General features: G+C 41.0%; 1 protein-coding gene across 1 annotated transcript in view; it reads right to left on the bottom strand.

The window, feature by feature from the left end:
- The window catches only part of SACS (sacsin molecular chaperone), a 92286-nt gene that overhangs the window by 19408 nt on the left and 60599 nt on the right, over positions 1–12279 (bottom strand). Inside the window, exons 8-9 of the mRNA XM_081083027.1 lie at positions 9490–10975; positions 8591–8682 (exon numbers count right to left, since the gene is read on the bottom strand). Coding sequence (XP_080939153.1) covers positions 8591–8682; positions 9490–10975 — 1578 coding nt within the window. The remainder of the gene's footprint in view (positions 1–8590; positions 8683–9489; positions 10976–12279) is intronic.

Here is a 12279-nt window from a genome sequence, read left to right as displayed (position 1 = left end):
TGTGGCTGGCTGGAAGAGGGAAGCCTGGGTCCCGGGTGTGGGGGCCAAGGCAGAGGCAGTTAGGGGTGATCAGGCAGGCAGGGGAGCAGTTAGGGGTGATCAGGGGTTCCGGGTACCTGTGGCCAGCCTGGGTGAAGCCACCCAGGGTCATGGGTGCCTGCGGCCAGCCGGAGGAGGCAAGCCTGGGTCCTGGGTGTGGTGGCTGAGGCAGGGGTGGTTAGGGGTGATCAGGCAGGCAGGGGAGCAGTTAGGAGCAATCAGGCAAGCAGGCAGGTGAGTGGTTAGGAGCCAGCAGTCCCAGATTGCGAGAGGGATGTCCCAGATTGGAGAGGGTGCAGGCCGGGCTGAGGAACCCTCCCGCCATCCCCCACCCCGTGCACAAATTTTGTGCACCAGGCCTCTAGTCCTATATAATAAAAGGCTAATATGCAAATCTAACAAATGGCAGAACGACTGGTCACTATGATGTGCACTGACCACCAGAGGACAGACGCTCAATGCAGGAGCTGCCCCCTGGTGGCAGAATCTGGGCTCATGGCTGGCGAGCGCAGTGGCAGTGATGGGAGCTTCTCCTGTCTCCATGGCCTCGCTAAGGATGTCCGACTGATGGCTTAGGCCCGCTCCCCATGGGGGTTGGGGGAGTGGGCCTAAGCCATCAGTTAGACATCCCGGAGGGTTCCCGGACTATGAGAGGGCACAGGTTGGGTTGAGGGATTGCACCCCCCGCCCCCCGAGTGCATGAATTTTGTGCACTGGGCCTCTAGTATGTAATAAATACTCCAACCTATTTTGCATTCCTACCATTTGTCTGACCTGACTGCTATTTTCCTATTTATTTCCTCAGAAACCCATTTACCTGTTCTTCTAACTATTCCCCAATTTCTGACAGTTATCTATTTACTCAAGTGACTTAATTCCAACTCTGCAACTCAAATGAGTCATTACAATCTTTCATACATACTCTTTCAGCTTTAATGTCTCCATCTCTCAAATGAAGATGATAATATAGGCTCTTTAGATAATAGACATTTATTTGAAAGAGAAATACTAACCCATAGGCACCATACCAAAGGTTTGCCTTTTCATTTTTGTATTCCTCTCCCTCCAATACCATCATATGGGAAGCATTAACATGTCCAACCAAACTTGTCAACCAGGCACTGTGAATACAAAAACAAAAGATTGCCTCTTCTCTCAAGGATTTTATAATCTAGGACAACAGAAATATGATTATAATGAGGCAAAAAGGATTAAATGGACTATATACTGGGCTCCATGAGCAAAGTAGAGGCATCTACCTCAGATCTGCATGGCAGGGGCAGGAGTGTGGGAAGAGATGTGAAAGAAAGCCTTTGGAGGAGATGAGCTGAATATTAAAAGGTGAATAAAATTCAGCAAGGCAAAGTGGAGAATGGAAAGAGTATTCTAAGCAAAAGGAACAGTATGTATAAAAATACAGATATAAAAAAATTTCATTTGGGTAAAAATAAAAATTACCAAGCACCCACCTTAAAGCAGGCACTGTGCTACGTGGTGGTGACAAAGCTTATAGGGCTTTGCTCTCACACGATTAAGAGAGCACTAGTTTATCAATCTCCAAAGGCTTGGGAAAACAGAAGAGGGACACAAATGAGCCTCAGCCAATGAGATGGCAAATTCACAATCATGAAAAGCCTCACAATCCATACTGCATGATACTGGAAAACTGTCCGCAGGAGAGGAACATGAGCAGAGGAAGAGCAAACACTGAGGGAGGGAATCTAAAGAAGGGTTCAGTAATAATGCCGCAGAAATTTAGGCCCTATAGTATAATAGTGGCAGTACACTAAGAGAAAGGGTCCGATACAGAACATTTAATCAACAGAACTTGGAAACTGTGGAGAACAAAGAAAAAAAATTGAGGATTCATTCTTGAGTAACTTTATGGATAATGAGTACTTTACCTTTCTCATTAAAATCAGTCAAGTGAAGAAAGAGCTTTGGGGAGAGGATGAGGACTCAAGTTGTGAAAATGTTATTTTGATATACTTATGGAACTCCAAGTGAAAAATGATAATACTGCCATTTTGTCAGCATTTATTATGTGCCAGGTATCATGTAAACTATATATATTATACATATATCATCTGATCTCCAGAGTAATGCCTACTATGAATAAAATATTACAACACAGCTTGGCAATAGCCTACCCTGCTGTGATAATGAAAATTAGATAAAATTCAATAAGTAAGTTGATTGCCTGCTATCTTCTACTCAACCCTATTCTTATTTCATTAACCTTCTAATAAAGCAATCTTGTATTTTATGTAACTGAATCTTGAGTGTCTGATATACTCTTAGGGAAGGATGTTACTGTATTACCATGTTATTGATGACAAAGCAGCCTCAGAGAGTTTGGGTAATTTTTCAGTAACACAATAGAGGCGTCAAGTTTGAGCCCAGATTTTTGTGACTAAAAAGTCTAGGCTTATAACCACTATACACTACTCGGCCTGAGACTGGAGTGGTGACAGAAGATCTGGAGGTGATCATACATGCATAATAGTAGATGCCTGGGAGGCAGTGACTATACTCAAAGAAAGTGAGGAACAAAATAAAAGAGCTGAGCAAGGAGCTTCTAAACTAACCCATATTTAGGGGGTAAACGGAATATAATTAATAATATAATTCTAAAAAGCAGGCAAAGAAGTATAGGATACCAAGTAAGATGAGCTTCAGGGAGATCAGGAAAAAAGAACCAAAAAAAAAATCCCATTAGATATAATAATAAAAAACAACAACCATTCCTTGGTGACCTCAGCCAGGCAATTTTATTGGAATGATAATAGAAAAGTTTGTTTGTAGTGATAATGTCTGATGAAGAAGTGCATCAGTCCCCCTTATCTGTAGGAATTTATTCCAAGACCCCAGTGGATGACTGAAACCGTGAATAGTCCTGAACTATCTATACTAATAAAAGAGAAAAATGGTAATTGGCGTACAGCGCTACCCTTTTCATTGGCTAATCAGGGCTATATGCAAATTAACTGCCAACTAAGATGGCAGTTAACTGCCAACAAAGATGGCGGCTAACTTGCATATGTAGGCACAATGCAGGGAGGCAAAAGGGAAAGCAAGAAGCAGCCCCCTGCCACTGACAGTGATTGGAAACCCAGGGGGGAGCTAAGAGCTGGGGGGCAGGGCAAAGGCAGCCCTGAGGGCTGCCTTTGCCCTGCCCCCCAGCCATGATCGGAGAATCAGGTGCCTTTGCCGCCCTGGCCAGTGATAGCAGGATGGGAGCTGGGCACGGTTGAAGCTGGCAGTCCCGGGAGCTAGGGGTCCCTTGCCTGGGCCTAAAGCGGAGCCCATGATCGCGGGGCTGCTGCAGCTGCGGGTCCCCGCTGCCCGAGCCGGATGCCTCAGCCAGAGGCGTTAGGCCTGGGCAGGGGCGGAGCCTGCAACCACGGGGAGCTGGGGGTCCCCTGCCCAGGCCTAATGCCTCGGCCAGAGGCGTTAGGCCTGGGCAGGGGCAGAGCGGGAGATCGCGGGGAGCTGGGAGTCCCCTGCCCAGGCCTGACACCTCTGCCGGAGGCCTCAGGCCTGGTCAAGGGGCTGATCTGGTGATTGGTGATCGGAGGGTGATGAGGGTCAACTCCTCTGGCCGAGGCATCAGGCCTGGGCGGGGGGCTGGTGGTCCCCTGCCCAGGCCTGATGCCTGGGCCAGAGGCATCAGGCCTGGGTGGGGGGCGGAGCCAGGGATTGGAGGGATATGGATGGTCCCCTTTCCCAGGCCTGAAGCCTAGGTCAGAGGCGTCAGGCTTGGGCGAGGGGTGGAGCAAGCGATCAGAGGGAGATGGGGGTCCCCTGCCCAGGCATGATTCCTGGGCCAGAGGCCTCAGGCCTGGGTGGGGGTCAGAGCCAGTGATCGGGGGGAGATGGGGGTCCCCTGTCCAAGCCTGACACCTCTGGCGGAGGCGTCAGGCCTGGGCAAGGGCCGATCCTGCGATTGGAGGGTGATGGGGGTCAACGCCTGAGGTGTCCCAGTATGTGAGAGGGGGCAGGCTGGGCTGAGGGACACTCCCCCCCAGACACACCCAGTGCACAAATTTCGTGCACTGGGCCCCTAGTATATATATATATATATATATATATATATATATATAATTTCCTATGCATACATACCCTTTTCACTTAAAAGAAGCATTTTATGCCCTCTCTTTGGCAGCCCTGACTTGACACCATCACTACTCTTGTGCTTTGGGCCATTATAAAGCAGAATAAGGGTTACTTGAATACAGCACTGTGAGAGTCTACTATCTGATAACTGAGGTGGCTACTGAACCATAGGCAACTGAAACCGTGGAAAGCAAAAGCATGGAAAAAGGAGACTACTACATAGACCAGTGATGGCGAACCTTTTGAGCTCGGCGTGTCAGCATTTTGAAAAACCCAAACTTAACTCTGGTGCCGTGTCACATATAGAAATTTGATGATATTTGCAACCATAGTAAAACAAAGACTTATATTTTTTATATTTATTTTATATATTTAAATGCCATTTAACAAAGAAAAATCAACCAAAAAAATGAGTTCGCGTGTCACCTCTGACACGCGTGTCATAGGTTTGCCATCACTGACATAGACTATAAGCATACACTACTCCTTCTAGAGCAGTGGTTCTCAACCTTGGCTTCACATTAGAATCACCTGGGAATCTTTTTAAAATCCTGTTTTCTGGGCCCCATCCTCCGGAAATTCTGTTTCTTTGTTATGGAGTGGAGCCACAACATTAGTAACAAAGAAACAGAATTTCCGGAGGATGAGGCCCAGAAATCAGGATTTTAAAAAGATTTCCAGGTGATTCTAATGTGCAGCCAAGGTTGAGAACCACTGCTCTAGAAGCTGGACTATGACAGAATGCAAGAAAGGAAATCAAAGTCAAGGTTTGTTTTGTTTTCCCCAAATGAGAAAGACTGAAACAGGCTTACTTAATTGCTAAAGGGAAAGAAACAGTAGAGTCTGGGTAAAAATACCAGCAATAACTTAATATTTAGCTTATGATTTTAAATGTGATACAAGTAAAAGGTAAAACTATCAAATAATGAGACAGATTTTTTTTTGAGCTCTAGAATTAGAGAAGTACCTATTGCAGAGGAAAAAACAGGTCTTAATTTTATGCAGCACTACTTTCAAAACTGACTAGTTTTTACTGATAATCAGTAAACAAGAAGTCCACAGTGCTTTGTGTCAACAAAATAACTGCATAATCATTACAGCAAAAAATGTCAAATATTTGTGATGTTTCCTACCATATGAAGGGAGCTCCATAAATATAATACTCTTAGCTTCCCTCTCCCACATTCACTAATCCCTCCTTCTGCACCACTCCAGCAAGTGGCATGACAAGTATATAGAATCTGTGCCTGCTCAGAAGTCTCTAGAGCATGGGTCCTCAAACTATGGCCCGCGGGCCACATGCAAATACAAATATTGCATTTGTTCCCGTTTTGTTTTTTTACTTCAAAATAAGATATGTGCAGTGTGCACAGGAATTTGTTCATAGTTTTTTTTTTAAACTATAGTCTGGCCCTCTAACGGCCTGAGGGACAGTGAACTGGCTCCCTGTTTAAAAAGTTTGAGGACCCCTGCTCTAGAGGGCAGCTCCTCCGTAAGGAAGCCTGTGGTATTCCAGTGCTGCCTGAGACTAGATGGCTGTGCTTACCAGTTTAATTCTGGAGATGAATTATAGAAGTCCACTGCCTGACATGAGTCACGATCTTCAACACCAGAATTATCAGTAACACAGAACAGGTGATTTTTGCATCTATCTGTTGGACCCCTTTCTGTGTATCTTTATTAACTCAGATCTCAAAAAAAAAAAAAAAGCCAGGGCCATTTTTGGGGTCCCCATCAGCCTCTATATTATAGTGCTCACAAATATTAAAATTGTTCATGGCAATAAAGTAATTTTTATCTGAAACAAAATTTAATTTTTTTTTAACTAATGATATAAAAATACAGTGGGGCCTTGACTTACGAGTTTAATTTGTTCCGTGACAGAGCTTGTAACTCAAATTACTCGTATGTCAAATCTTAAAGTGAATGAGTGAGACACGTGATGCTGGGCTGATGTTGTGGTGTTCACTGTGACGTTCGCTGCGCCAACTAGCAGTGGGGTATCTGAAGCTGGCTCGTAACCCGAATTTTAGCTCGCAACTCAGAGCAAAAATCAGCCAAGAGACGGCTCGTATCTCGAAAAACTCGTTAGTCGGGACACTCGTAAGTCAAGGCCCCACTGTAACAAGGAAGGAAGATGCCCAGGACACAGTTACCCATCACCCATATAGCCAAATAAAAATACTGAAAAAGATTATTAAATAACAATAAGAATGGTAGCCTAACACTTAAATCAAGGTTTAAAAAAAGGGAACATGAAGACAATTCCTGGGAGAACCAAGTCACACATTATGGATGACAAACAAAACAGTGAAGACATCCCATCTAGTGTAATAGTCCAAAGAACATTAACCAAAAGCCAGAGACAAAATATACTGCAAACGAAATAATCCCAAAATAGCAAATCAGAATCCATACTAGATGAGAAAATGAAGACATACAAAGTGAGAAGACTCAACTCTGTAAAGATGTCAAATTACCTAAATTAATATATATATATTTTAACTCATAACAACAGGTACCCCATTCACCTAAAGCTAGAAAAGCAAGTTGTTGCCATTCCCTGTGCAACAGCGTATTTAAAAATCTTTGAGTAAAAGCACAGTATTATTCTATTGGCATTGTACCCTTTCTACCTGACTAGTTCTGAATAACTTTTGGCAGATTCTAAATTCATATCCACCTCAGGAACTATTGGCCATTAATGAAAATATTCTCTTCAAAAGAAGGTAATACATCGGACAATGAAATACCACAGCAATAATAAAAAAAGATCTACAACTCCATGCAAAAACCTTGATGATGTTACAAATATTAAAGTAATAGAAGCAGACACAAAGAGTACATACTGTTTGATTCTTTTTATAGATAGAACAAATAACTAACTGAATTTAGTCAGTGCTATTAAAAGTCAGGATCATGGTTACCCTGAGTGAGCAGGACTGAAAAAGGCATGGAAGGAGTTTCTGGGTGTTGGCGATCTTGTTGTTTTTTTTATCTAGGTGTTTTCAGTTTGCAAAATTTCATTAAGCTTACATTTATAATATGCATACCTTTTTGTATTCATATTATATTTCAATGTAAAGTTTTTATACCAGAATATAGTAACAAATTTGAAAAATAACAATTTGTAAAACTTTGGAGCTAACAATGGCAGGGTTATAGGAATGCATATTCAGATTCCCAAAAAAGCTACTTGAAGATGACAATTCCCATCAATGTCACCATCACTACCTCATAGTTACAGATTCCTTATGGTAAATAGTATTTACATATTCATTTTCCTTTAGTCTCACTTTGACTCCATCCTTAATTTGCCTCCCCCATTCCAATTCCTTAGTTTATATTTAAATGAATTAAGCTGTACAATCATTACAACTTTTCATTACCTTTGAAAATAGCATATGCTATAAAAGACACATCACAAATAATATGCTTTACAACCTTAACCAGTGAAGTAAAACCAGAATTTTCAAGACAATATCTAACTTAGAAAAAGTTTAGGCAATAGTTTTAGAAGGGAAAGGATGCTTGCAAAAGTTGCAAGATAATATCAAACTTAAAACCATAATAATTTCCCCCAAAAACTATTCTATCTTTTCCTAAAAAGAATTCTTAATAAAGGGTACCCATCCTTTGCTAGAGCCGAAGGAGTCCCTTTTCCTGATATTGTTGTGAGTTCATTTTATCTGTCTGCATTTCCCTGAAGTGACCCAGCACAACTGCACAAAACTGTGTAAGACAAAGTGGTATGGGCAACAGAACATGACTGACAAGGTACCCATGAGCTGAAGGCCCTGAACTTAACCATCTTCTCTCCTCATCTGCGCAATCTGAGACAACAGCTGTCCTCATTACTGCACACACTACAAGGTATGAGGTCAAGGGCTCAAATGAGGAAAGAAATGAGGAAGGATGGAAAGTAAAGTTCTGTGAAGGCATAAGATATTATTTCCATCAATGTACACCTCATAATGTGAGGAGAGTTTCTTTTTTTAAAAAAAAAAAGTATATTTTTTATTAATTTCAGAAAGGAAGGGAGAGGGAGAGAGAGATAGGAACATCAGTGATGAGAGAGAATCATTGATCGGCTGCCTCCTGCACATCCCCTACTGGGGAAACCTGGGCATGTGCCCTGACCAGAAATCGAACTGTGACCTCCTGGTTCATGGGTTGATGCTAAACCATGAAGCCACGCCGGCCAGGCAGGGGAGAATCTTAAATACAACTTTGGATTATTTCAGATGTCAGAACCAGTATTGAAACATCTTAAAATATAACAATTATATTAGGTTGAACCATATGAAATTGTTGACTTATAGGACTAAAACAGAAAACTATTGGCAATTTCATATTGGTTCAACTTAATAGAAAACTTATAAAAACTTTATTTTTTTATAAATAGGTTTATTTTTAAAAAGCTAAACTATAATACCTCGGGTTTGAGCAGCTTCCTTTAAAGCAGCTAGAAGGTGAGGTTTCAAGTTATCCAAAATAAATCTTCCTTCAAGGCCTGGGAAAAGCGACCTAAAAAGTGAAAGGACCACAGCAATTATAATCTTCTAACACTTCTAAAATAAAATAATTAAATAATTTCAAGCCAATTAAATGTACTATTTTATATAAATGAACACACACATCAAATCACACAACAATATTTCTTGATCAAATATTAATGAGCCTTCACTTTAAACCATGAGGGCATCATGCACCACATGCATATCCAGAAATACTCTATAAACATTTCAGAATAAAATTAATTTTATCTTATGAAATGCCAATATACCACCTTAGCTATAAAGCATTACTTAACTGTATTTTAATTCATTTAAATTTCATAATTCATTGACAAATCTTAGTTATTATTTGCACTTAATAACCATTGTTTTCAGTATTTTGTTATTAAAATTTCCAAAAAACCCAAACAATTGCTAGGAGAACTTTTTTTAAACTTGATTTTAGGGAGAGAGGAAGGTGTGGGGGAAAAAAACATCTATTTGTTGTTACACTTATTTATGCATTCATTGGTTGATTCTTGCATGTGCCCTGACCAGGGATCAAACACACAACCTTGGCATATGGGGATGATGCTCTAACCAACTGAGCTACCTGGCCAGGGCTCGGATAACTTAACTGATAAACGTGAATATTTTCACTTTAGGATGTAAAAATGTATCCATTCATATTTTAAAAGTATTATATTTCTGCAAAAGTCTTCCTTACTATAAAAATCTACATCAATAATTGATGAATTTCATAATAAAGGACTGTAAATGTGGGCAGAGGCAGGAGTCTGTAAGAGTAAATCCATATTTTTAAAAGTGTGGTCTATACCTTGGATAGTCTTCTGAGGTAATATAAATAACATCTTGATCTGATACAGATGAGGAGAAGGGAATAAAATTTCCATTTTGTAAAGGTAGCAGCTCCAACCCAAGCAGTTCACTATAAGCTTGGTCAGACAGCACGAATTCTAAGAGGTGAAGCTTTTCTTCAGCACTACCCAGGTGTACAGACTTCCTCAGCACCTGCCGCACCCACGCAGGTGTCACCTTCCGCATAGGTTTCTCACTGGAGACAGTGAGCTGCACGGCTGCAGCCAGATTCGCTGGTACCTTGACAATCTGCTTTCCTGAGCTATGGAGGTAGTTGAGCACAGTCTTTGTGTGTTCCAAACTTTCATCAAGTTCTGAGAAGTAAGCCTGCTCCAACTTGACCCAGTGATTGCTAATAGAATAAATAACTGCATTCTGGAACAGCTCGCTGAATAGAGGCTCTAATACCGGTTGCCAGTGCACCTTGACTTTGTTCACATCAGGCCAAAGCTTATAGATTATGTCAACTGACAAGGGCAAACCAGAGCTCTTCTTTGACTCCAGGCGTTTTATAGAATCTAAGATCAGAGTAGCATAGGCTTTAGGGACAACATTCTTGATCAGAAATTCATTCCATAAGGCTGCTGGATCTCTCCACTGGTCCAACTCTCTCCATTTTATGCTTCTGCGATTGTCAGTCAGGCCAAAGAACCCACTGATGTGAACTGGAAGGCCCGTCTTACTCTCCTCGCCAGGAGGCAAGGGAAGAAAACAAAATGCTTTTCCTGAGAAATCAGATGTTGCTCCTTTTTCTTCATCATCTCTGTTTGATAAAGACATAGCTATTCCAATGGTTGGGACGAATTTCAATTCATCAGCTAAAGAATCAAGTTTACTACTCATTCCTCGCCCACCCACACTGTTACACACCAACCAAGATGTCTTTTGTGTGTCCTTCGTACTCTCGTCTTCTAAAACTATATTTATATGATATGTTACACAGGTTATGCTATTGCTTGGAATCTTTTTACAATAGTTACTTATAGCAGTTTCCAGAATCTTGACAGAATTTGGCCGTTCCTGTTTCAGGGCCTTATTCTCACTAGCAGTCACTTTAAACACTAGTTTCTCTGTTCCATCAGCCTCTCGGACATGTAAGGAGACATCCTGCACACTTTTTAGAAACAGCAGCACTGTGTCTGCATCTGCCCTAAAAGATTCAAACAACTCAAGAACCTTTTGCTTATTGTAGAGGTTATTACTAAGCTGAGAAGGTTGTAGGCGAAGAGGAAAACGGAAAAATGTTCCTGGAAAATGGCCGTTTATAAATGTTTCCTTGGAGCTTCCAAAAATGCCAATAAATGGTGCAAACTGGTCTGAAAGTTCACTAATTTCTTCGCTATCATCTTTGAGATTCCAACATTGACCTGATTCGTGCGGACCAAAAAGTGTTTGATGAGGATCCAACATCCCAATCTGGTCACCACTAAAAATACAAGGAACATCTGTAAAAAAAATAAAATAAATAAATAAAAAATAAAATTAAGCAGTCATGATCAACTCTGAAGTTTAATGGACAGTTATAATTACACTTACAATGCATAATTACTATAAAAATATTATACCATTTGCAACTGCATGGATGGAACTGGAGAGCATTATGCTAAGTGAAATAAGCCAATCAGTGAAAGATAAATACCACATGATCTCACTTCTTTGTGGAATATAAGGAACATTATAAACTGATGAACAAAAATAGATACAGAGGCAAAGAAGCATCAGACAGACTGTCAAGCTACAGCGGGAAGGGGGGGGGGGCGGGGAGTAAGAGATCAACCAAAGGACTTGTGTGCATGCAAATAAGCATAACCAATGGACGCAAGACACTGGGGGGTGGGGGGGGGAGGAGGGCATGTGGGGGTGGGGGGGGGGAAGGGGTAAGGGAGGCCGGGGGGAAGTCAATGGGGGAAAAAAGGAGACATATGTACTACTATTTGTAATACTTTAAACAATAAAATAAAATTTAACTAAGTTTTCAAATTAAAAAATAAAAATATTACACATGAAAAAGCATAAGCCATAAAGTGACTCCAAAACAGATTTATCTAAAGAAAAAAACTAAATTTAGCACAAAAATATAATTTTTTGAACATGAATAATGATTTCTCTCTTGACTCAGTAAGTACCAGCATAAAGATTATACATTATTATGAAAACCTAAGATATATCTCGCAACACTTATTAAAGAACAATTAAAATGTGTAAAGAGTCATTCGATATCTACACTCCAGACACATTTTTTGTATAGCATTACTGCTAAGTTGATATAAATTGCTTCACCTGTTCTTTAACCAAAGGCAAAGTGATATTTAACCCTGGCAGAAAAATTAGACATGTCAGAACTGCTGTATCGTGAGAAATCCTTCAATATGGTACCTTTAAGGACTTCCCGAGGGAAATCTGGATGTTTTGCCTCCCATGCTGACTACAGCACCTAACCTTCATGCATGATGCAACTCCAATGAAGTCCACCTTTAATATTTTTTGTCATCAACTGCAGGCTCAGTTGTCACAACCACCAACTCCTAAGCTCTCATGTATTTAAAGCCAGAAATGTTACATCCACAAACCTAGCTGCGATTTAAATCGGTCAAAAGTGTGGTCTGTGACACCCTTGTCCATAGACTGTGTACACACTCCTATTATTAAAATTATGCCAGGGAGACATCTGACAATTGTACAGCATGACCTATGACCTTCACAAATCCTCAGATTAGAGAACAGCACTACAGTTAATACTACTGCACAT

The sequence above is a fragment of the Myotis nattereri genome (assembly GCF_964212035.1).
Source record: "Myotis nattereri genome assembly, chromosome: 2".
Lineage (NCBI taxonomy): Eukaryota > Metazoa > Chordata > Mammalia > Chiroptera > Vespertilionidae > Myotis > Myotis nattereri.
This window is presented reverse-complemented; position numbering and strand designations above follow the sequence as displayed.